Raw genomic sequence first — 27070 nt, 5'->3', positions numbered from 1 at the left:
TCTGGCTTGAACTGGCTCATTTCACCCTTAGATCTACCCCTTTTTCCCCTCAATCTGGTTACTTCCAAGTCTGAATTTTATGTACTTTAGAAAATCAGACTAATGATACAAATATGCGACATAAAAACCCATCTCTGAATTGAACGTATAGATCCCATACAAAGAAATTAGTCCTAAAAGTGGTGGTTTTATAAACATAAACAAGGAATTGGGTAAGGGGGTAGAGAACAGGGGTTTCAAGGTGTGGCACAACAATGGCATTCAACTCAAAACACAGATTTGCCAATACAGACCGCAGGAAGACCAATTCTGACTCAGCTGCTAGATCTGAAGATTCCAGCACACACTCCATAAATGTCTGGGCAGAATCCGTGCTCAGTAGTAAGTAGCTCCTTTGAGGATTAGTTGGGGAATGATGGACAAATTATCGGGTAGTCCAGCAGTAGTCAAGGCATCTGAGGCAAAAGTAAACAGGCCACCCCAGAGAAACTAAGGTATTTTATTTGACGGAACAGAAGTTAAAGCCAGGCGTGTAAAAAAGTTGGAGTGTTGGGAGGCAAGGCTGTCAGTGCACCGGCGTGAGGGCCTCGTACAGTCTCTGGGCGGCCAGTTCCACCATTTCTCGGAGGGACTCATCGTCCTCACTCCCTTCCTCACATTCTACAGCCTGAAAGTGAAGGCACAGACTTGAGCATAGAGTCAATCCCCTGGACCTGAAGGTTGTTTGCCAGGATTTGAGGCACTGTCATCCTCCTGTCACCCTAGCATCTCTGTTAACACAGTGACTGGGGACAAAGCTTACCTCTATTCAGTCCTCGATGGCCAGGAGAGTTAGTCTGCGTAGCACCAATTACTTAGTCAGCAGCGTATGTGGTGAACTGTTCACCATTTGGTGCTAATTTGATTTTAGCCATCCAACAGCTACTCTCCCTTGTTGCTGCTGCTGGTTTTTTAAAGACCACTGGTCTCACTACACAGACGGACTTCAGTCTTGTTCTAGCTCAGGCTGACCTGGGGCTGGGGATCTTCTGCCTCAGCTCCCTGAACAGTGGCTCACACACATGTATTATGTCACCCACCATTTCTTACAGTAGCTCGAGTCTTACAGCTCAACTACAAACAGTTCCAGGCCAGCTTGGGCTACAGAGTTCTAGGTCAGCGTGGACTGCAGGATAAGAACCTATCTTACAAAACAAGAAAAACCCAGGGAGCAGGGTGTTGGGAATACAGGCATGTACTTCCACATTGCCCACCTCTACATGTTTCTGGGACTCAAGGCTTCTTTCTGCTAAGAAGGCACCGTACCATCTGAGCTACTCCTCCAGCCACTAAACTGTTGCACCCGACTGCCAGGGTGCAGCCTCATCCCTCTCTTCATCCTTGGTCTTGAGACAAGGGTCTTGAGACACATGGACAGCTACATACCCGAGTCTCCAAATTAATATTTGCTGTTTTCCCATCCACTGTGACACTGAGGACAGAGTCATCTTTCACACTGACACAGTCTTCTCCAAATATGTCCCTTTAAGTGAACAGAAACTTGGCATTACTGGGGAAGTCCAATTCATCCATGTTAGCATGCTTTAGCTGCCCAGGAGACATGCTGCTCCTTTGATTATCAATTTACTAAGACAGCGCTACCCACAAGAGTGCTGCATTGTTCCATTCAACAAGCTCTGGTTTTCTTTTGTTTTTAATTGGATGCTGAGGATTAAGCTCGGGGCCTTCACACACTAGGCAGACACGGCACACCCGCACTCTATTCTGAGATGGGTCTTACTAAGTTGCCTAGAATGGCTGCCAACCTCTATGCAGCTATAATACACTTGCACTGTGATCCTCCAGTCTGGAACTACCTTAGGCAATACAGTGAAGTTATCTCTAAAACATGAAACAAAACAAAAACCCAACAAAAAACCATTATTAAAATGTATTAAAATTTCAGTACGAAATTTTAGAAAAACGTAAACAACCCAAAAACCTTCAGAACACTAAGATGTCTAATTAGGCCAATTTGATCTGAAGGCAGAAGCAGTCTTTGTCAGTGTTTGAACCTGTAACATCTCCCAGAGGCTCAATGTCACGGGCTTGGTGAGCAGCTGATGGGCTCTGACTTAGTCCACTGGTCCCTACCCTGACAGACTGAGAACATGCCGGCCGGCACTGCCACAACCTCACCGGAAGGAGGATGCCAGGCCTAGGTGAAGAATCTGGTCACTGGCAGCATGACTGATGGGTACAGCCTGTGACTCTTTAGGATATGGCCCATGGCTCTGAAGCACAGAATATATAGGTAAGCTTCCTCCTCTGCTATACAATCCCACCACCATGACGCTCTCCACATCAGGACAAAGCCAAGGCTACCTGTCTATGGCAGAGCCCTCTGAAACCACAAGGCAAAATATATTCCCTGTCTTTTTCAGGCAACTGTCTATAATGAAAAGCTAAGTTAATCATTCATTCAACAAGTAACTGTTAGGTGCTAAAATTGCAGTTAGCTATCTGCTATTAAGAGGTTTCCTAAGAGTGCTTGGCAAAGCATCCTAAATGAGACTTAAAGAACTTCTACAGAAGGTACGCAGCTTCAGAAACACAGGAGTCTAGCATACCTGCTGTACCAAGTAATTCACACCTGAGCAAACATTTAAAGGCACAGTGACACCGAGCTGACACATCAGCACCCAGTGGACGGCTTTGCTAGCTTCCTTAAGTGCTCCCGGAGGCCGGTTAGGCAGGACACTGGCACTTGGCACTAATAGTGTGAACCTGGACATGACTTGGTATGTGGGCAGCCTGGGGACACACTGTGAGTCCAACCCTCCCCTGCACAGCTGCCCTCCTGGCCCTTTACTTACTGGAGCATGACCTCCAGCCTCTTGCTGTAAACATGCATCTCTAGCTTCTTAGAGACCTTCTGTACTGCACCTGGAAGACAAGACACATGAGCCTCCATGTTCCCATTTACGGTCAGTACACGGGTCACTGAGCACGGTTCCGGAGGCGTAAGTAACCATGGAGACTTCACAGTAAAAACATGATATGTCACCTTGTCCACTAAGGCACATTCATGTGCACTGTGTTATTTCTCGCCCTTTGACCTTTCAGTTCACTTTTGCTCCCATATTTCTCAAACTTCCATTTGGAGGAGAGGTGAGCCACAATTTCAGAGCACCCATTTAAGTTCAAAGATCTCTTTTGTATCTGTTATGTTCATTTAACATCCTTTGACATATCATCTGCTTATGAATGTTTTAATAAAAATCAAGACTTCAAGGGCTGGTGAGATAGCTCAGAGGCAAAGAGCACATTTTGCTCTTGCAGAGTTCAATTCTCAGCGCCCACATGGGGCCGCTCACAATGACCTGCAACTCTGGCTACAGAGAATCTAACCATTCTGGTCCCTGCACCTGCACTCACATGCACACATACACAGAACTAAAAATATACAGACTTAAAGGTATCTGCCTATTAATATTAGTTGATTTTTTAAATACTTATTTATTTATTATATATAAGTACACTGTAGCTTCAGACATACCAGAGGAGGGTATCAGATCTCATTCCAGATGGTTGTGAGTCACCATGTGGTTGCTGGGATTTGAACTCAGGACCTCTGGAAAAGCAGTCAGTCCTTTCTCCAGCCCCAGTTGATTTTTTTTTTTTTTTTTTATACCCAAGAAATATACAACTTGGTCATCAAAAGTTTTGTCATCTTTAACCTAGAGTTAGGTCACCCTGGCATACCCATATACCTCCTTGGCTAATACCAGCTACACAAGAAAGCACTATTCATGTTCTTTGCTTCCCAGAGGACGGACAGAATTAACATCTTCCCCTGTCCTACTTAGGACCTGAGAAGTGTGCAAACACATACAAAACTCCTTTTCCCCTGAGGCGATGTCTCATTGTGAAGACTGGGGCTGGCCTCACACTTGCAAAAAAATGTCTTTTCTCTGCCTCTCAATTGTGGAGATTACAGGAATGTGCCATCAACCTAGCTTATTTTTATGGTTTTTGTTGTTGTTGTTGTTGTTTTGTTTTGTTTTTGATTCTGTGAGACAGGGTCTCTTGTATACTCCAGGCTGGCCCCAAACTTGCAATGTAGCTGAGGCTGGCCTTGAACTCATCTTCCTTCCCCTTCCTGTCAAGTCCTGGGATGACAGGTATCCACCATGCCTGGCAGAATCCTGTCAAACACACACTCTCCGCACTGAGGCACATTAGCCACACAGCGCACAAGAGCGACAGACAGCAGCGCTGCTCACAGGGCTGAAGACGAGGATGAGCCAACCAGCAAAGACTGACATCGCTGTTCCTTAGGCCCAAATGCTCACCAGAGGTTCAAGTGAAGGTTCGGACACACCAGGCCTGTTTAGTCATGTAACAGAGCATTTGGCCAATACAGGAAGGCTTAGGAAGGGACCAGCTCCACTTTCCTGTTCACACTGTATGTCCCTGAGACAGGAACAAATCTATACTGAAGAGGCTCTGACATCATGTGAAGGGTCTACTGAGGGAGGCATATCCCAGAACACATCAGGGTGGCTCCTTGCTTGGTGGCATATCTGGAGATGTCCATTGTAGTACACTGTAGTCACAGGCCAATCTGCCAACCATGGAACAAGAACCTGTGTGTGGGGCTCCTATTCTACTCAGCACCTTCCTTTGAACATGAAGACAGCAATCTTCCTGATGGAGAAGCCAGCTCAGGTGAGCAATATTTTAGCATCCCTGTAGATAGTGTTTTAGGATACTGTGACCTTTGTGGGATCATGACCAGATTTCTACCATCAGGATAAGTCAGAATGGAAAATAAGACCCGGATGATCTGCACTCTTGTGTGCATGCATCAAAACCACACACTAAAACACCAGGAGAACTTAAGTTCTACTCAGGGCTCCACTGAGTTCTAGTTCAAAAAAACCTGGAAGAAATGGGATGGACAGGTATGAGCATCTGTACCTTTCCTTATTTTCGGGTTCGACTGAACTTCCAATATCACCGTGGTCACTGTGTCTGCATACATGTCGTTAGAGGGGTTCGCCAGCCACTACAGAGAAAGGCAGAATCAGGAAGGAATGAAGGCAGCCACTGAGAGCTCTGCTCACCAGGCCACCAGGCCAAGGGGAGCTGCTGCTCCTAGCCTTGACTACAACTGATTTTGTCAGAAGACTCCTTTAATTTCCTTTCAATCAGCAAAAAGAAACCTAATTACCATCTTTGTGGCAAAAAGTTTTCCATGCATTACCACTTAATTTCCCCAATTGCTTTATGAAAGAGAAAACTGACCCCAAAGTACAACTTAGAACATAACTGCGGGGCTGGAGTCAAGCTCAGATTCTGAAGCTCTTAGTGCCAGCAGCACAGAGTAGAACATGCACAACATGACCAGATGGGCTATACGTGCACGTCAACGTTTTGTTTGTTTTGGGTCTCACCAGTGTACCCCCACCCCACCCTAGATGGGTATGACTACTTTGTCAGTCTGTATGTCTGGATGCTCTGGAACTGAAGTTACAGTTATGAGTGGGCACGTGGGTGCTCGGAATTAAACCTAGGTTGTCTGGAAAAGCAGTCCATGTTCTTTACTGCTGACCCATCCTTCCAGCCCTGGTAATGTCTGTTTTAAAGAAAAGAATCCAACTGCTTTTATGTTTGTCTCCACACAATTTAACTATGTCTAACTCCCCTGAATTTGGGTTACTTTATTGTTTATTTGAAACAAAAAATAACACTTAAAATTTTTATGTGAGTACACTGTAGCTGTCTTCAGACACACCAGAAGAGGGCATTAGATCCCATTATAGATGGTTGTGAGACACTATGTGGTTGCTGGGAATTGAACTCAGGACCTTTGGAAAAGCAGTCAGTACTCTTAATCTCTGAGCCATCTCTCCAGCCTGAAAATACCACTTTTTAAAGGAAGGTAGCAAGACTAGTTTGTTTGAATTCAATAATTTTTGAGATGGGGTTGCATACAGTCCAGGAAGATTCTGAACTATCTGTGTAGTCAAGGATGATCTTGAACTTCTGATCCTCCCCCGACTCTCCCATGTAGTGGGATTACCTAGTTTTATGTCGTGCTTTGAGCTGGTCCAGGGCTCTGATGACATAGCCACTACCCTTCGTCACTGTGTGAGAGGCTGTACCGACAACTCAGTTACAGTGCTGCCCCAGAATTCAATTTTTCCTCAAGACTTTTATGACTTTTTCATAATTAAACTATAATTAAATTATCTTCTTTTCCCTTTCTTTCTGCCAGCCTCTCCCATGTTAATCACCCCACCGCCTATCCTCTCTCTCAAATTTATGGTCTCTCTAACTTTGTTGCTATATTTTTTCCCCTGGATATATAAATAAAACCTGCTCAACATGTATAATGTTATTTGTATGTGTATGATTTCAGGGCTGACCACTGGTATTGGAAAACCAATCAGAGGACTTTCCCCAGTTAAGACTATTTCTCCAGCTCCCAGAATGCTTTAGTTGCCTGCAGTTTTTACCTAGGGTTGGGCCTGTGAACCCCTTTTCTAAACTAGTGGTATCCTGGAATATCAGTAGTGTGCTCCATGATCACACACATGCTTACGGAAGCCCTCCCCTCTGTACGGCGGCCGCTTGGCCTCACCTCCAAAACCACCATGCCTGGCTCCTGTACCACAGTGATGCTTTTGAACACCTTCAGAGCAGGCTTTTCTTGAATTTCTAATTCTTCTACATCACCTGAAAAAAGTTAGAAGACGTGTATGCTTTTCCTGCAGACTTTAAGAGACATTTGTTTTTATAGAGGTAGTTAAAAGTTGAGTTGCCACAAATGGAAAACCATTAACATTCCATGGCTGTGTTTTATGCTAACTGCTTGTAGAACTGGAGACAATGCAGCATATAAACTCCTACTCAGACATTTCAAGTACCTCTACCCCCGAGTGTGATCATCACACAGGGAAGTTCAGGTGCCGAGGACTCACTAGTTCTCAAGTGACAGATTAAACATATTTCTTGAGTTTTCAATATGGCCATAGTTCTTATATGAGCTCAATGCAGGGATATGGGGGGGTTTCCCCTCCCTGTTTCTTACAGGGCAGCACTTTGCTTCAGGGGCTGTGAGGAGCTCAGCAGAAGCAAGTGCATCAGAGTCTGGGGTGTTCCTGCCTCCTCAGAGAGCCCACACTCTCCAGTCAGGTTAAGACAGAACCCTTTCATTTAAACGGGCAAGAATGGTGACACAGGCTAAGGCTCCTACTGAGGCCTTTCCAAGCCAATAAGTACCAGGACTGGAGGAACAAAGAACACAATAAATAAAATGTGAGGTATAGTTACCTAGAATTGTTAACCACAGATATTCTTAGAACAGTAAGTGATCAAAGATATTATACGATTTTTAAAAAAGAATTTATGAGAATATTTTTGAAGATTTAACTTTTAGGGATAAATGCAGTATGCACATGGAATTCTGAGACAATCATTAAAATGAAGTAACACTGCTTCTTAGATAGAGAAACTTCTTAAAAAAAGCAATTAGATAAATTTCAGTAGCACACCTGTCAACTTCTGGAGCTGGTAGTAGAGCAGGTAAAAGGGCCCAGTGTACGGGATGGCTTGGGTCTGCTTCACAGTGCTCATGGCCAGGTCAGTGTAATCTGAGGAGATCAGAATAAACACACTCTAAGAAACTGAGCAGCTGGGTAGCATGCAGGAGTCAGAGGCAAGGAGTTCGAAATTGGGGCCAGAGTGGCTACAAAGTGAGACAGTGGTTCAAAACTGAAACCGAACCACAAAAGACACCTTGCAAAACGCACAGCAAGGATTAGGGAAAGAGCAGCAGCTCCAGAACCCATCCCACGGGTGCCACAACGGACAAGCTGCTGTGCGCTTCCCAGTCTACTTCCTACACTTACTCCACACTGCCCCCAGTTAATGTGTCTGACACGGGAAACCTGTCAACTGTCTCTGCTGCTGTCCTTTCTGCCCAGTGCCTCTTTGTAACCCTCCCTATCTGCAGGGCATTAGTCTCTCCTTCACTATCTCTGTGGACTGAAACTCACCAGGACCAGCACTTCCTGACACTGCCCCTAACACTGCGCCTCACTGGACTGGCACATCGGTGGCCATGCCTGGGATTTAGTAACTCTTTAGGGTCCAGCTTCAGCTCAGAGACTGCCGGAGAGTTGGAGTTCACTGAGGCTGGAGAGCTCAGTAGGTCAGAGCACACACTACTCCTTTTTTTCCCATTAAATTTATTTATAAAGACTTAAGAAATAAATATTACATAAATATAAGAAAAATATTATAAAAATAAATTTAGATTTATTTATTTTATGTATATGAGTACACTGCCAGAAGAGGGCATCAGATTCCATTACAGCTGGGATCTGAACTCAAGGCCTCTGGAAGAGCTGTTAGTGCTCTTAACCGCTGAGCCATTTCTCCAGCCCTGTACACCCTGCTCTTGCAGAGGACCCAAGTTTGTTTCCCAGCATCCAGGCTGGGTCAATTGCCAGTTACTCCAACTGTACTAGGATTTGACACCCCTGGCCTCTGAAGGCACTAGCATGTGCACACACACAATTAAAAAGAGTAAAAATCAATCTTTTAAAAATAATTTTTTAAAAAGAGTCAGTGAAAGAAAAACAAAACCCAGAATGTACAATTACTTGTAAGTATGCTTGTGACCCCTTTCCTTCACAGAACACTTCCAGGTAAGCAGCACACAACAACCCCCCTCCCCATACCACAGACTGAGCCCTTTTCACACTTTCCTTCTGTTAAGCTCAGACTGCATGCCATCGTAAATAGGGTACTTACTGGAAAGGTCACAGGGAGAGAGTATGTGGTAGTTAAAGTTTCTTTTAACAAGAATTCCGGAGACCCGCTGGCCCTGCTCTGGTTTCTTGTCTGCTAAAAAGCCCATGACCTAGTGAAGAGAGAAGAGCGGAGGCTCAGGTTGTCATCACACAGGGTGGGAGGTGTGGTGTGGAGTATGTTATATGATAGGAGGTGACATTTCTGAACTAAGTAAGGATGGGATCAGACACTGAGAGGACACTTCCAACCCCCACCCTACACCCAAACACACACAGTCACGTCAGCACCTGCTGCCTTGTACCTTGGCCAGCTTCTCCCCCCTGAAGTTCAGGGTCACGGCCTCTGTGTTCCGAGGGTTGTGAACCTCGATGTGAACCTCATCGTTATCTTCATATTCGCGGATCAGTGCTGCTTTCAGTCTGGCCATTTCATTCTGCTCCCCATGGACTAAGATCTGCAGAGTGGGATGTGACAGCATAAGGGAACGCTGCGCCTGGTGAGAACTGTCCTCAAGACGTTAGTTAGTTCATGAAATAGAGACCTTTACTGATCAAACAGTCCTTTCTTCTTAGACAAACCGTTCCTCTGAAGGACAGGAAGCTCTCTGAACCACACTGAGCCATCTCTCCAGACCCGGCTTCCTGATCTTAAGAACCAGACTTCACGTCTTAACCGTGTGTGGCATGCTCTCCTCTGTGTAGATCCTAGGCACACCTACTTTATGAGTGAGAGGAGACTGCTCCACGCACTAACTGGACTCACAAGCTTGGTTATCTCTAGCTCCCACATCAGAGGCGGATCCAGATTGCCACCATGGCCTTCCAGCTTAAGGTGCATATTTTATTTTGTTCTCGGGTTTCTGACAGTCTCTTGTTTATTAGAGCAACTGCAAATGAGATGCTTCAGAACCAAAGGCAGTGTTTTAAGCGGCTGTCTACCACTTGCTGTCAGTCTCTGCTTTAGTGCGTCTGTCCTTCTGTGGCAGGCACCTAGCACCCAGCCTACAGACCACTCGTAGACAGCTTCTATCTGGTTGTGTCTTGTCTCACTGGGGTGAAAGGCTCAGTCTGAGCTGCTTAAACACTAACCTTAGCATTCCTGTGTACTGTATAACCGTGACCAAGCTACCCAACACCTCAGCTGCCCAGTGCCACAACAGCATTCTGTGTGAAGACTGAGCAGACACACGCATAAGACACATGTGGTCCTGATTCTCTGTAAGCAGCAAATGTAGGCTACTGCTACTACAACTGCGATTTCATGTGCAGCCATTCCATGGTGCTGCCGGTTAGTGAGTAAACAGCAAGAACCAACCCAAAGCACAGACAGAACCAGACAGCACCAAGGCAAAGCAGCAGCAGCAGCAGCAGCAGAGAAAGCAGTTTCCTGACCTGGCCTGAAAGTACAGGGTGGTATCCATGAAATATACACACACACCAGAACACATGAAATACACACACACACACACACACACACACACACACACACACACACACACACACACACACACACACGAAACATGTGGTATGATCTACCCTGTGCTCAAATTATACATGATGCTGAAGAGGGGAGTGACTGTCTCCATGAAGAGTCGGTTCTTTAGGTGCAGAGGGCAAACACCTAAGAGGACCAGTCTTCTGGAAAGTGCTCCAAAGCTAACGATACTACCAGCCACTAGATGTTGCTCACACTAGCCAGACTCTGCACCAACAGCCTGATGGATAAACAATGGACTCAGCTGTAAGTGGAAGATATATGGATAAACCCTGAAAACACATGATTCTGTTACAGGAAACCCTGAGAACTGCCAGACTCAGAGAAACAGTAAGCAGTGAGAGGGAAGCTGGGGCACGCAGGAGGGAGAACAGGCCACAGGCTTATGCTTGGGTAGCAGAAAGTTCTGAAACCTGGACTGGGGGTGGCTGTGACGTCAGTGTAGATGATACCACTGAATCTCATACTTAAAAATAGTGAAAGCTGCAGCTGCATGTTTTTAACACAGTAAAAATATTTGATAAAGAAACAAAAGACACCAACAAAAGTCCATTTCCTTTACGAAAGTTTCAGATTTCTGGGTGGGTCTGATCTATTTTATGGATACTTGTTCTATTCCCAAATTAAAGACACCTAATTATCTTCAGCTTAAAACTCTTTTAAATCCATAGAAATATGAAACTGTAACTTTTGTCACCTTATTTTTATTTATTATTATCACCATTACGTGAGTATATGATGTGGGGGTGCACTGCCTCAGCATGCACGTGGAAGTCTGGGCAGCTCTGGTTGGTTCTCTTTCTACCCCCACACATGCTGAGGGCCAGACTCGGGCTTTCGAGGCAAGCCACTTTTCCAGAGCTAGCTCCCTGGGCTCATTATTACTGGTTTCACGACACTTAAAACTAAAAATCATGTTTGCACTGCCAATTTAACAACAATATAAAGCATGCACTATGGGCCAGGCACGGTGTCAAGCTTGTCATACTCTCATTCTTTCTGCATAATGACCTTATAAAGTGCTAGCACCCTTATCTACATAAAGCACAAAGAGGCTCCACAACTTGCCAGATACACAGCAGGCAAAGGAAGGAGTTAGGGGTTCGAGGTCAGAAGTCATATGCTCAAGTTGGGCACTCAGGCTACTTGAGGTAGCAGAAAACAGGGAGAGCACTAGAATAGGTTGGTCAGTGAGAAGGAGTCTGTAGACTGAGAAAACCCAAGTGCAGAGGGCCTAACTCAGAGGGGAACAGAAAGGTTAACCCAAGTGCAAGCAGAATGCTCTGTTCACAAAGGAACACAGAGCTGGGTTTGTGGGAGCCCCGTGTGTTTCATGCAACTTTATTACTACACATGGAATTCACAGACTAACCACGTGAGGCGGCTTCAGAGCACGAATAAATTCACTGGTTTGCTGGTAATCTGTGTGAGCAGAGAAAGAAATGTAATCAACCGACATTTTCAGTGGCAACTTCTGTCCAGACATGGTAGTGATTTCTTCGGGTTCAGACATGATGTGCTGTTGGAAACAAATACAAGAAAAACAGACTTTGCAATCAGACAGAAGAAGGTACGCTTTGGTTATGTCTCGCACAGTCACAGTCTCTAACTTTGGAACTGTACCAGGAATGCTGTTCTGATGTTCTTGACTTAGCAAGTACCAGATGCTTATGCTTTTCACTGAGTAAATGTTTAATCAGAAGGTCAGATGATTAAGTAGGACCTGGTGCATCCACAGGAGGAAAGTCTGTGACTGTCAATAAACTGTACCGGCTATGCTGCTGCAGCTGCTCTCAAGCAGAGCCCACGGGACGGACACACACACACACACACACACACACACACACCTCTAGTCAGGAGCCAGCTACGCAAATGCCCAGCAATGCCCAGCAGGCTCTCTAACAACTTCATGGAATGTGGCAAAGGAGAAAAATGATCAGAGCAAGAAACCACATTCTATATTTAAATTAAAACAGATGTTCACAGCAAGAAGAAAAGATAACATAACATGATGCCTAGATGTCCACTGATTGTCTTTAAAGTTTTGTAGTGTACTCTACAATGTCTACATCCCACATGCTAAGAATAGCCATTTCATATTAAAATAGAGATGGCAGTCTGCCCCAGTGCATTATACAGCTCTGTAAAAGTCCACGTCACAGTTGGGGACCCCTCGTCTGCAAAATCTAATAGTTTTGAGCAAAACTGTCTGGGGAAGCTCAAGTGGTAAAGCTTATGCAAATAACTCCCGAGTCCAAGGCTCAGAGTCCAAGCAGGACTTCTGCCAGCATTCTGGATGAAATATCAACTCGCACCCCAGGATGGTCACTCACCTTGGCAAGTGTCCCTTCTACACAGTACCCTGCGATGATGACACCATTCCTCTTATCTGTACACCAGCTTTCAAACAGCTCTCTGGATAAGCCGTTTTGAATCATGCCTGGTGAGGCCATTACAACACTGGGGCCAATGTCGTCAAAGTGATCCATGCTCTGAGAGACAAAGGATGGGTTAAAGCATGACAGCCACCAGGCTGGTCACACAGTCTCCACTTCAAGTAATCCCACTTCTGCGTGGGCCACCATAAGACGAGTTACAACACTAAAATGTGCTGGGTATGGTGGCGAATGCATTCAGTATCAGTATTTGGAAGGCAATGGCAGGCAATTCTGAGTTCAAGGCTAACCTGGTCTACAAAGTGAGTTCCAGGACAGCCAGGGTTATGTGGGGAGACCTCCTGACTCAAATTTGACCAAAACCAAAATTAAAACATGTTATTTGAAAAGTATTTAGTCATAATATACCTTAAATTAAATCTGATTCTGGTAATTGATCTTGGGATGCAAACATGGGAGTTTTATAAGTTCCTACATGGAATTTGCAGTGCTAATCAAAGATCAGATGTGAACAACAGAATCTAAACCTGTAACCTGCCATATTTTTCCTTCCTTCCTATGGCAGGAGAGATCCAGGTTCACTGCTGCGCACTGAGGGAATGTGGAGACCCCCGAGCAGGGGCAAGGCTGACTCCAGAGAGTCCCAGCAGGGTAGGCTGCAGTGTGCCCACCCCTCCCCACCACCCCCCATGCCTCCCCCCCCCCCCAAGGGCATCACCTTTAGGTTGCTGATGTGCTTGAAAACAAAGGGGTTGTTGATGTTGATCTGCTTCCGGATCTTGTCGTTCATGGCGTTCACGTAGGTCTGGTACACGGCCATGCACTTCTTGGCCAGAGACGACGCGTAGTAAATGGGAATGTCATGCAGCTCGGGGTGGTTCTGCCAGTACTCATCTGCGGGCCATGGTCATGATTCAAACAATGACAACAACTAACTCTAAACATCTGAACTGAGAAATGAAGTACCACACAACTGTATCTTAGAGTTATCAAAACCGCCCTGTTCCTTACTAATGCATTCTACTAATCTAAATAGCAATATAAAATCTAAAAACAAAGCAAAGTTGTTATCACAGACCAAAAATATGGAATCTTCAACAAATGCCTTATTTTATATTTATACTGATTAGTATTTTTCGTTTTTTTTTTTTTGTTTCTCAAAATCAGGTTTCTCTGTGTAGCCCTGGCTGTCCTGGAACTCACTATGTAGATCAGGCTAGCCAGGACCACACAGAAATCCACCTGCCTCTGCCCCCTGACTGCTTGTACAGGTTTTCATGTAATTATTACTTCAAACAACTGCTTAAACTTTTATATAAACTGATTATTACTAATTAATGAAAGTTGTGAACAAAATACTTTCACTTGAAGGCCTGTTTTTTTCTGTTTTTAGGTAAAAACCTCATTAAGTCCCAGAATTAGATCAACATGCCGCCCAGGTCTGTCAGTCAGAAAGGGCTGAGGAGCCGGAGTGCACACGAGGTGCACGGGAAGGTCACGGCGCGATGCCATTCCCTGCTGTTCTGCAATTAAGTGCCTGGATGACTGACATTTTTATCTGTGGCCGCACAGAGCCGTCTTCACCCCCCTGCCCTTTGCTGTTATGACAGCTTTTAACTCCCCATTTTAATGGACTGGCTTGACTCACCATCAGGGTGGAACTGAACAAGCTCGGCCTCAAGGAAAGACTGCTGTGGCCCTGAGAGGCGTTAGCCTATCTTCCCAGTCACTGTAACAAAAACGCTGCTTGTCCACCTCAGAGTAGCAAACACTGACACCGAGGACAGGCACCGCTACTTCACACACGCGCGCTTGTGAACACAGGCCCTGACTGTCTACACTGCGTCCCTCACAGAATCATGACAGTTCAGGCTCAGGGGATCAGTGAGCACAAACTCACAGCCCTCACAGTACAAGGCTCTGCACACTGACTGAGTCCCCAGCAGACACACAGAGAAGCAGGTCACTATCTTCCATCACTCCTGTGTCTGTGTCTTTACCTAAGCACACTACAGGACTGGTGGTGGCTTTTCAGTCCCGTTTTCCTTTTGACATACTTAATAGTTTGAAAAATGCACACTCTGTCCTCTAACTCAACGTCTTATGTTCACTGACATGGTGTTTCCTGGAATATTTCAATGATGAAAGTTCAGGCCTGGGACCCAGCACTTAGAAATTCTGGGCTAATGTGAGCCATACAGCAAGACCTGATCTAAAACAAACGATCAAGGACCAAGAGGACAAATGCCTCCTCCAGCTCTCCTCACGTCCTAGAAGTGTCACAGCTTGTGTACCGGTCATGCTGAAGGAATCCCATACTGACGGGAACCAGGAAGGCATGCCAGGTTGGTTCTAGCAATGGTGGGCATGAGGTGCTATTTTTCCCCAGTTCTCACCAGCACCAGGTCCCCAAGTTGCCCCCCTGTAGCACTGGGGACTGTAGACCTGGGGTCTGTGCATATTGAGCAGGTAGTCTGCCACTAAGCTACACCTTCTGCCCCCAGATCGCAGTTTTAAATAAAGACACAATGTTGCTTGTATCCGAAGCTGTGAGAGAAAGTCACCCAAATACCTAGAATCAGGAGCAGCTCCTGAGCTCTTCCGAGAGCAAAGACAGGAATGAGCCCTCTGCCCCCTCTGTTGACAATGTCGTGCACGGTGTTGCAGAATCTTGCTTCTCGCTCTTCACGCTTCTCATGGATATGGGTCCCATATGTAGATTCCTAAATAATAGGTTAGATATGTAAGTCTAAGCCCAGCCACTCTGGAGAATTCAGAACCTTAGCATTAAGGAAAAGCTGAGGCTGAGATTCATTTTTTCAGCAACAAGGAGCATATGTTGTTATGGTAGTAGCTAGAAAAAAAACCAGTAAATAACATCAGAATTTAAATCTTACTAAGAACGTTACAGAAATAAAGTCAGTGATCAGTATAAAATGTTTCTTCTTCCCTCAAGATAACTTTGCTACATCTTTTTTTCTCCTACCATGGAGAAGTCAAAGCCTTAAAAGTCTCAGTAGGTAATGTTTCTCAAGAACCTGCCCTGGAGCCTCGATGCAGGAGTGCTGCTGCAGTTCCTGTACTAACAGACATGCAGAATCCAGCACACTCGCTGCAGCACCAGACAAGCCATGGCCAGGGAAGCTCTGCGCTATAGCACAAGCCACACGGAAGGAGTTAGAAATCATCTTCCCCAGTTTAAGGCTGGAGCCTGTGCTGAGCACCCAGCCAGGCCACAAGGAACCCACTCTGCATGTTGCAGAGTAAAAGAGACAGGCAGGGCGCCTCATACTTTGGCAGCTACGTGTCCAAGCCACAGCCACGGGAACCAAAGGTGCTTGATGTTCTGTGTGTATGACACATCCAGAAGACGACCATTCCTAACACTGTCACCTATCAGTCCCCTCAAAATTGCTTCTCAAGACAGTTCACTCTTTTGTTTTCTTAAGACCTGCAAACTAACAGAACGTGTCAAGTATCTCACAGAAAAGGTCAAAGCCATCGGCACGGCAAAGGCCGTGGGACCATCTCTAAAATCATACACAGGTGGCAGGGAGGGACAAAAAGAGCCAAGAAAATCCTCACATGAACGAGCCATAGATGCCCATCAAGGATGTCAAGACCATAATACCATGACTTTTTTTTCCCACTAGAAAAAGTTTAAGTTTATGTAGGATGATGTCATTATGCAACAAGGTGGGTTGAACCTATCACAGGATGAGAAGGAAGGGTAAGTGGGGAGAAGTCTAGGAGGGAGGGAGGAGAGAAGGGAAGAGAATCAAGATGGGGCTTGCGAAAGAGGATTTAGACCAGGTGAGATTATTTGGCGATAGGTAGATATAAATATTTTCAAGGGTTTTTATAGGTCGACTTGTTTTATTTAGGTGGGCAGTTTATATCTTTGTCAACTGGTTGCAAGCTTATTGTGTGGCTGGATTGTGGGTTGAGAATTTAACATATAAATATGGTTGCTAAATTACTGATTGTTGAGTCATGATTTTACCGGGCCATGAATGTGAGCAAAGTTCCCGGCTGGTAGGGAGACAGCTGGGAGAGAGTGGCTCGCAGACCGCCTGTGTCAGAGTGCTTGAGGGCAGTTTGGAGCCACTGAGATAAAGATACCCCATAGTGCCATGTGGCCCTAAGGGTGCCGGCACTAACTCAGGATAAAAGGTTACCTCATTTTTACTTTTACTGCAACAGGTTTACATTATTCTAACTGTAATCCAGTCCATTAATACTTACAATGATCAGGATGTCTGGCTTAATATTAGGAATCTCAGCGGCCATTAGGTGTCTGTCTTCTTGTCTTGAGAAATCACCTGTATACAAAAGCTGTGAAAACACAGAACTAAAATATCAAGACTTGGAAAAGGCTCCTCTTACTAGTAAGCAGTAGAACCCTCAAGTCAAAACTGGATTTTAAAAAAGAAAACTCACCTGCCTACACCTATGAGCAATCGTATGACTAGGCATGCAGACATTTCACACAGACAGGCAGCTGCAGTATTTCAGTAAACCATGTTCTCCAATTTCTAAAGCATAATCACTAAAAACTTACAAGAGAGAAGCCATGCCTTGTCCCTTAGGTCTCATTCAATGGCTATTCTGCAAAAGCTGCCTAGCTGATTCTGGTGTATAGCCAGAATGTAGACAGATGCCCTGGAGTCTAGAATCCCAGGGCCAGCAGGAAGGCTCAGCCAATAACAGCACCTTCTGCCAACCTGATGACCTGAGGTCAATCCCTAGAACTCAAATGGTTGAAGAAACCAACTCCTTCAAGTTGTCTTCCTACTACACACAAACACGGTCTCCTGCCCCAACCCCCTGGACATGCATGCACATGTGTAACCACATGCACCCCACACTAATAAACTATATAGATTCCTTAGTTTGCTCAGGTTTTCACAACTTCACTGACATTTCCACCTCCCTTTCCTCAATATGGCTGCAGACTTCTGTGCTGACCAAACTCTTCACTTCTACAGCCACTGTGCTTATCTGAATCCTTCCAAATCAAGGACAGAAACACAAACCATGCTTCAATTTAGAAACTTAACTTTAACTTGTGTGTTGTGTGTGCTGGTGGGTAGGTGGGTGCATGCACGGCACATGTGGGGAGGTGGAGGGCAACTTTGGGAAGCTGGTCTCCTTTTACTGTGGGTTCTAGGAACTGAGCTCAGGTCCACAGGCCTGTACAGAAACACCTTTACACGATCTTGCCTGCCACATTTTAGTTTTAAACAGAAGCAGTTGCAGAAGGTTTCCCCTATCTACTTTTCCAACAGACACTAAAGCAGAACCAAGCCTGTGGTGGGTTGGGGGAATTTGCTGTTATGATGGGGAAGGAATATCCTCAAAGAATCAACACTGACTTAGCTTTACCCATTTCAGTGTTCTGACATTCTGCAAATCTTAGGCAAGTTTCTATATCTCCTGGGGGCATGAAGCTCTGCACTGACTCCTCCTGAAGAGAAGGGGCCCAAGCTTGAACGTACCTTCACACCAGCAATCTCTATCATAAACATGGCTGCTCCCAGGACGTGGCCAGCATGGTAACACCAGAACTTGATTCCTGCAACTTCCTTAACTTCATGGAAATTGATGGTTTCAATTTTATCCATGCTTTCTTCCAAGTCTGTCTCAGTGTACAACATGTCGTCTGCAGATATGTTGCTGAAATTGTAGGACATGTGGGTAAAATATTTAATGTCACAGTACACAGTACACAGGGATGTCAGGGACAGAACATTTGCCACAATGCACAAGGCTCTAGGTTCAGTTCCCATACTGAAAACAAAGAAGTGACAACAAACCCCAGTGTTTAGAATCTCTAGTATTTTCTAATTATGATACAACAGTGTGCACAGTTGCAAAGCTTAACTGTGGGCTAAGAGTGACTCAAAGCTGCCCGGACTTTAAGGAGATCTCAGCACACTAAGACAAAGGATTCTGCCCACTTATCATTTGCAAGTACTCGGGACTGGACTTTGAGGCATGGACGCCAAGCAGGTGCTGCACCACAGAGCTACACCCCTGGCCTGTATTCCCTCTGTTGTTTTGTGAAGATAGGGTTAACTAAGTTGCTCAGGCTGTCCTTGTATCTCAGTTAGGGTTTCCATTGCTGTGGAGAGACACAATTTCCAAGGCGACTCTGATAAAGGAAAACATTTAATTGGGGCTGGCTTATAGTTTCAGAGGTTTAGCCCATTATCATCATGGCAGGAAGCAGGGCATCGTGCAGGCGGACACGGTGCAGGAGGAGCCAAGAGTGCTACATCTTGATCAGAAGACAGTCAGGAGACTACTGTGCTTCATACTAAACATGGCTTGAGCATATATATTAGCCTCAAAGCCCGCCCACACAGTGATGCACTTCCTCCAACAAGGCCACACTTCCAAAGTGGGCCACTCCCTACGGGCCAATTCAAACACAGGAGTCTATGGGTATCAAACCTATTCATACCACCACACGTTGAACTTGTAATCGTCCTGTATGAGCCTGAGCTGGGATATGGGCTTGTGCTACTAGTCCCAGCTATACAAATCATTCATTAGTCTGGTATTTCTCAACTTCTTCTTCTCCCACATTCCTGGAACAATAACATTCATAATCATGGATACATAGCAGAGATTCTCCACTGGCCCTGGAAAAAGACCTCTCTCAAAGTTAAGTATAACGTATCACCTGGAAATCACATAAACGAACTTCACAGACTCTGTAGCCGCATTGGATGGGTTCACAGGTCAGATGTCTCTTACTACTTTAGGCAAATAACCTCTTTGTGTCTCACTGGCACTGTCTGTAAACTGGGACTCACAGCAGACCGGGCATGAGTTGGTGAGGGTTACAGGGTCTGAACACTGAGGCGTTACACAGCTCTCTAGTCCTTTGTATTTACATAAGAATAACAAACACCTTCTGAAATACCCTAAGTTAAAGCCAACATCCAAAGGCTACTACCTCACACTGTAGGTGTCACCAGTATGAGGTACCCTTGGTATAAGAGTGGACATTTCTCTTACAACTGGTGCCAGCTTCCCTAGAGGACAGCTTTGCTTATGGCAGCATTCTCTGGTCAGACTGTCAAAACGAAGAATCCCCTATGTATCACTGCTTAAGGTAGCCAGTCTTAAATTAATAAAAGGTTCAAGTGCTATACAGAGCGTTCTTATCAGACATTTTGGTTTCTAGATTTGGTTCTATGTTTGAAAGGATATAAACCATAAATAAACTGAAGTTAGATGTGCTGATGTACAAGACATTTCCTGGAGTTGAATCTCGGCATCCAACGTGACAGGGTCTACATCTTGAACTGAAAGTGTTGGTGGAGCCTACGGAACCCAGTGAAGTATCTTACCTGACTTTGACATAGTCTGAGAGGAGCCATCTATAAATAGCTTTTGTGGCATGGGTCATAAACGTCCGTCCTTTGAAACTTGTCTTCTGAAGGAACCAGGGCAGAGCTCCACAGTGATCTAAATGGAAACTGACAAAGAAAAAAGGCCATCAGGGCTTTAGATGCCAGAGGCCAGCACCGCTTCAGTTCCTGGTCAGCAGCAAACACCGTGCTTGGTACACCAGGATGCTGTGAGAAGAGCATGCCAGCTCTCTCCTCTGACACAGGCTCTGGGAGTCAAACTCCTGTCAGGCTTGGCAGCTAGTACCTTATCCTCTGTTCTTCTTGATGCTCCTTCCCCCCCCCCCCCGCCCACCCCCAGTGACTAATTAGAAGGGAAAGAATGTGAACCAAATCTACAATTGACAGCCAGAATTATAACAATTTAGGGAAATAAATTTGAAATTTATTACCATGTGTTTTTTTTTTCCCCCTTTTCAGTTTTTCAAGGCAGGGTTTCTCTGTGTAACCCTGGATGTCCTCGAACTCAGAGACGGCCTCTTTCTGCCTCCCAAGTGCTGGGATTAAAGGTATGTACCACCACTGTGCAGCTTGCTGAGCTACCTGTACTGGCTTCAGATTCAGCAATCCTCCAGCCTCAGCCTTCTGAGCGTTGGGACAACAGGTGTGCACAACCATATCCTCCTTAAGTGAAGCTCTTACTGAGGAATGTGACAAGATAGCAAGGAGCTCCTCCTGTGAGAGAAGCCACCTGAGGAAGACCCACAGCAGACTGATGTCCCCTGGCACTCGCTGCCACTCGCAGATGCTTCCTGACTAACTTTGCTAGCCGGAAGACAGAGCGGCACTGGGTAACACTTAGAAATTTGATTTCATCCTTCTCAAATTTTCATTTTATTCTGAGAGAGTCTCACTATGCAGCTCTGACTGACCTGGTGCTCACTGTACAGACCAGGCCTTAAACTCAACTCACAACGATATGTCTGTCTCTGGCTCCCAGTGCTGGGACTAACGGCATGTAACACCAGTCCCGGTTTCTTAAAAACAAAACAAAACAAAAAACAAAAAACAAAAAAAAAAAAAAAAAAAAAACCCAAAAAGACAATGACCAGCAAGATGATTCAGAGAATAAAGGGATTGCCGACAAGCAAGGTTGTCGTCTGATTCTCATGAACACTGTGGCATGTGAATGCTCACGCACATAGCTGGACACACACACACACCAAAGCCAGGAAAGACATCCTCACAGCAAAGGCTTGAAGAGAGGTGTTAGCATTAAAGGGCAACTTACTGACTGATCAACAGCAGGTCGATCTCAGCTGGGTCGATGAGGTCAATGTAAGGAAGAGCATCCATTCCTTCCAGGCCAGGGTGGATCCCACAGTCCAGCTGAGGGAGGAAAAACCCAAACAAACGAAACAGATGACAACCTGTTCAACAGCTAAGAAAACTCATGTGCATTCAGAGCAGTCTCACGAAAGCCGGATGTGCCACAGCAGCAGCTCCTATCTCTTTAGGCACAGCTCACATTAAGCAGCACAGATTGGCTGGAATTCACGCTACGAATGAGTTCTTCCTCCAGTACTCTGCTAAGAAGTCCGCAGACATTTACAAGGTTGTAGGGCTGGAGCAAGTCTCCCAGCAGGGAGAGCACCATCAACACATTCCTACGGGCTGCTGACTGGGGATTTGTTCTCTGAGGTCTCACTTCCAAGTTAACAAATGCTTAAATGAGAGATGGGGGTTTTTTAAGACTAAGAGAACGAGGGGCTCAGCAGTTGAGAGCACTGACTGCTCTTCCAGAGGTCCTGAGCTCAATTTCACATAGTACCTCACAAACATCTGCATTGGGACCCGATGTCCTCTTTTGGTGTGTCTAAAAACAGCTACAGTGTATTTATTAAATAGATAAATCTTTTAAAAAATTCTTTAAAAAAAAAAAAAAAAACCCAGACCGAGAGGACAAGCAGAAAGGTGGATCAAGGAACTAGAGCCAGTGTCCCCTTCTCCTGGGACCATTGGAACCAGTGCTCCTGACCCTTCAGCTTCTCAGAGATGAGCCTGACAGAGCCAACAGGCCTGGTGCCACTTGTGGGGTGGCCAAAGTTGACACCCATTCAAGGCAATTAATTCCTTGACGTCTTCCAAAGGGGTGGGGTCCTCGGGTTATCTAGACAAGGGAATGGACAAGGACTTTGAAGAGACAATAGCCTTGCAGATCTAGCTGGCAGTTTTACAGTGTTACAAGATATCTTTTTAGGTCACTTAATGCTTTTCATTACTAAGTGAAGTGTGTTAGTCTTTCAGCATACAGTGTTAGCTCCATACACACACACACACCTCTCTCAGATAGGGCCACAGAGATGACTGACTTAGGACAGACCTAAGAGCCAGTACAGACAGAGCTACACTGTTTTCTTGGTGGTATAAAATAATCACTACCTAGGCTAGGAGTGAGATTCAGCGGTAGAAGACATGCTTGGCATGCACATGGCCCACAGTTATCGAACTAGTGCCAAATAACAGTGACAGCGACAATAATTACCATGATTTTCCTTCCTTTGAACTCCAGAATAATGCATGATCTTCCTACTTCTTGCCCAGCACCACTGCAAATAGTCAAGGGGAGAAATGAAGTGATTAAAAAGCAATCACGCAGCCCATACTGACACATACTTGGTTTGGAGGTACATGCTGACAACGGCAGCAGTAGGGGCTATGGCAAATAAGTCACTGTTCAGTCCGGCCTGTCTCACTCCACCCCAGTAGCATCCAACATACGAAATCCAAACTCTTTTACAACTTAAACTGCCCAAGATACAACAGTAATCACTTAATGCCAAAGACAGAGGACAGTTCTCGAGATTCGAACAGTTTGATTGTTGGGGTAGAAACAGGTGAAAAGCATTTCTCGGGTGCTGTGGGATGTTTAAGACACAAACAAGCAGTCAAGTAATACTTCTAGAACAAAGCCATCAAGTCAGTATTACCTTGAGATTATCTTACAGGTAGCCCGGTCACTATGGTTTCAGCCCTTCCCCTTCAGGAACGAACACCTTAAGCTAAAAAATAACAGCTTCTTGGCTATTTTCCCCCAAATCTAGCTCATAACAAACTCTTAAGTTTGGTACTAACTGCCTAGGATGTGTGTGTCTTAGAGCAATCGGACCTTAAAGACCTTGTGATCTAGCAGCAAACAGGAATGAGATAGATCCTTAGCCACAGACTAAGAGGGTAAGAAACAACAGGGATGCAATCCCAGCACTTGGGGATAGAGAATAAAGTTGTCTGGTGGGCAGAACTCTGTGAATCAGGGGCCAGCCTGACCTACAGAGAGCAAAACGACAGCCAGGGCTACATAGTGAGACTTTCTCAAATAAATAAATAAGCAGATAAATAAATAAATAAATTCATTCCTTGGTCATTTTTTGTCTTCAATTAAAATTCCTTGATTTTTATCTCCGTGATTCCTATTTTGTTCTTAAGCCAGATCCCCACAAAGTTGCCTGTCTGCATATCCCCCAAAGTCCCCCACTCCATTCACCAGCCAGTCCCAGCTATTTCTCTGAGATTGTTCTTACTGCTAAGTGCAAACAGCTCTACTTAGTCCTTAATCCAACCAGTCCCCTTGGCAGCCATTACATTCCTTGCTTAAGTATTCCTTCAAACAGTTCTTGGCTTCTCTGACCCCACACTCCGGTCTGTCTTGCTGGTTTTCCCAGGTTTCTTTTTCCACCCCTTCACTTGGCTCTCTCTGGCCTCTGAATGCTAATATCCCAGAGTCTCTCCTAGGCTCTCTTCCCAACTTCATGGTCTTTCCACACTCATGCATCGACATGCTATTGAATTCAGTCTATGCAGCTCCGACTGTTCTATGTACCTGACATTTCAGCTTCTTTGCTGGGATAGCTGCCAGGCACTTGGTGGTTAATACGCCAAGCTAGTTTTCACAAGCCCCTGGACTGGCTCTTTCTTTCTGGAGTGTTCTGTTCTCCGCTCCTGACACAACCGGCTCCTTTAGATCATTTGGGTCTCAGCTCAGGTTTCATCTTCTCACACACTTTCTCAACTACCAACTCCTAAGTAATCTTTTCCAGCAAGCCTTGCTCTGCCATCCCCATTACTGAAGTGTGACATAGCTACATGAATCTATTCGTTTATGGTGTACCTCACACATTAAAATGGGAGCTCTATTAAGAAACATGGCTATCTTGTCCACTCTGGTACTGCTATAGGGTCTGAAATGTCTGCCAAATGAATAAAAACTCCCAAATCAGAAGCCTTAGAAATGCTACGCTAGGGCTACGGATGGCTCAGTGGGTAAGAGCACTGACCGCTCTTCCAGAGGTCCTGAGTTCAAATCCCAGCAACCACATGGTGGCTCACAACCATCTTTAAAGAGACCAAATTCCCTCTTCTGGTGTGTCTGAAGACAGCTATAATGTGTGTGTGTGTGTGTGTGTGTGTGTGTGTGTGTGTGTCTTTAAAAAATGCTATGCTAGGTGAAATAAACCAGGCACAAAGGGCCTATACCATATAATTCTATTTATAGAAAATGCCTCAAAAAAGCAAATCCAAAGAGAAAGAAAACAGACTGGTGGTTGCTGAGGGTTTGGGGGGTGGGGTGGAGATGGTGGAGAGACTTGAGTGTGACTCCTAATGAGCTTTTAAAAAAGAGTAAAGCAGAGTTCTGGGATTGGGCACTACAATCTTAATAAAGGCTATATAATTCTTCAAACACAGTAAAAACCATGGGAGCTCATCATGGTGCTCCTGTAATCCTAACACTCGGGAAACTGAGGCAAGAGAACTAACTGCCATGGGTTTGTTCCAGGCCAGTGTGTGGGACATAGCCAGATCCTGTGTGAAAACAAAACTCTTAGACACATACACACTCCAAAGCAAACAGGCACATACTTCCGGAAGCACACAGCTTTCTAAGCTGTATGGTGAGTTACATATTTACAGCTCCCACCAAACAACAATATCAAACTGTCTTCACCTGCTGCCCCTCCTGTGCAGAACCAAGGGACCTGGAATGTACTCTGTGTTCCACCACTAACCCTTCAGATGACATCTGATCAGTTATAAATTCCTCAAGACTTCACTCCTGAACTCCTCAAACCCATTCCTTCCTACTCTGTCACCCCTGCTTCACTGGTCACCAGCTCTCATCATGCAGAACTGGACTATGTGACTCCACCCCACTAGATTCTCTTCATCCATATTTCCATTCATCTGTCACACTGTAGCTGTTGTTTTTCTTGTCACAACACTGACTGAAGCAAACAACACTTCTCCCAACAGTTCAGTGGGTCACTAGTGGGTCACTAGCACAATGAACGCTTTTAAAGGGGAAGTAGACACATTTTAAATGTAATTCCACTCACTGAATTACATAGTTGCTTCAAATCTTTTGTTGGCTTACTATAACTGGTGTGATAAACATTCAGGATCTAGTATGTATACAAGGTCCTTCATAGCCTGTCTCAATCCATCTGCCAATCTGTTAACTGCAACCAAAGTAAGACTGGCCATAAGTTAGAACCTCTCATGTTCACTTGGAACATGATGGTTCCCACACTGTCTTTTAATTTTTACCAACTCTTTAAGCCTTAGCTAGAACATCAATCACACTTCCAGGATGTGTGAGATCTGTCCGAAAGCAGTGCTGTCCTGTGCTCCTGAAACAGATGTCAAAATAAGCACTGAGAATGGTCATTGGTGTCACTTACTGAGCACTGCCCAAGAGCATTACTCCTTACAATGAGTGGTTTTTTTCCACATGAGGAAGTGGGTTCACAAAGGCTACTTCCATATTAAACAGCAAGACTGGGTTTCAGGTTTTACTCCAAGGTGGCTGTCTATTTTCACAAACTCAGCCCAGCACTCCCCACTTCACAGTTTCACCAAAGGAGTGAAATCAACGAACTCAGTTCATGCCTGGTGATTTTGTTTGTTTGTTATTTGCTTAGAGTATATAGGGAGGTGAGAGCAACACTTGGGTATATTCATTGGTAAGTGCTCAGTAAATCTTTATGAATGGGTAAAGGAGATAGTTTCCATCTTTTGAAAATGTACACATTCATGTGGTGGCTAGTGTCTCATACCAAGCAACAATCGCGTGTAGTCACATCGCTTATCCAATTCGTTCAGCACCTTTACAAGTATGAGGTAATTCTCTACAAAACTTTACAGAATGTCGAAAGCCATTTCCACAAAAACCAGTCTTTTTACGAGGATTTAGCTCTGAATTTCTCAGCATAACACTTGGACTCTCCCCTCTTCTATTTCCTCCTACCTTCTGCTAGTCTGTCTGAGCTCTGAAGGTACACTCACACCACGTCTTTAATTTCCCCGCCCATTTGAGCACGTGTAGGACCTGGAAAGGAGACAGAGGCAGTTCTTCCTTACACTGTCCTCTACCTATCGGTTTCCTCAAGGCTTGACCAGATGTACGAGATCCGGACTTGTGTTAATTGGCAACCCTTTCTTTATGAAAACGCCCAATGACCTGAATTTTTTTTCAACTCCAACATACCCTCCCCGAGACTGAAAGAAAAATGACATTCAACCTATATGGCCCCTCAATCAACATTCTCCAAACCCCTTGGGCCTGAGAGGCTGGATCCGCAGCTGCCTCTGCGGGGACCCCTCCAGGCTCTCACACATCCGGGAACCTCGCTCCCTTTCTAGCTTGTCCCTTACAGGGGTCGGATCAGCAGCTGGTCACTCTCCTCTGCAGGAATCGCAGACATCCTGGCAGTCTCAGGAGCAGCGCGGACCACGAAAACGTCACCGCAGTCTCTAAATTAAAAGCACAGCCACAACAAACTAAGGAAGAAAAAACCCCGGCCACCAGCACATAACTTCCGGCACTCTAGTGCTCTTGGAGCAAGATTCGCCCCTCCAACTTCCGGTCGGAGAACGAGGTTCCTTAAGTTACCCGGAGGTGACGTTAAGAATCTGGAGGCGAGGCCTAAGGACTGCGCTTGCGCATGCCAGGGGCGTGGC

At 45.3% G+C, this 27070-nt stretch overlaps 1 protein-coding gene across 1 annotated transcript; it reads right to left on the bottom strand.

Annotated features, from left to right (window-relative positions):
• Positions 1 to 182: 182 nt before the first annotated feature.
• Positions 183 to 26949, bottom strand: CPSF3 (cleavage and polyadenylation specific factor 3). The gene is made up of 18 exons (XM_080909834.1): positions 26765 to 26949; positions 22602 to 22665; positions 21348 to 21445; positions 20057 to 20185; positions 18194 to 18371; positions 16941 to 17030; positions 15268 to 15418; positions 13414 to 13589; positions 12633 to 12791; positions 11672 to 11818; positions 9107 to 9259; positions 8806 to 8914; positions 7542 to 7640; positions 6629 to 6723; positions 4963 to 5050; positions 2856 to 2925; positions 1426 to 1522; positions 183 to 667 (listed from the first exon to the last, which is right to left on the bottom strand). Exons 1-18 carry the CDS (start codon positions 26812 to 26814, stop codon positions 566 to 568), a joined length of 2055 nt encoding a protein of 684 aa, XP_080765960.1. The 5' UTR covers positions 26815 to 26949; the 3' UTR covers positions 183 to 565.
• Positions 26950 to 27070: the final 121 nt, after the last annotated feature.

This window comes from Micromys minutus, assembly GCF_963924665.1.
Source record: "Micromys minutus genome assembly, chromosome: 1".
NCBI lineage: Eukaryota > Metazoa > Chordata > Mammalia > Rodentia > Muridae > Micromys > Micromys minutus.
Note: the sequence above shows the minus strand (reverse complement) of the source record. Positions and strands in the feature narration are given on the sequence as shown.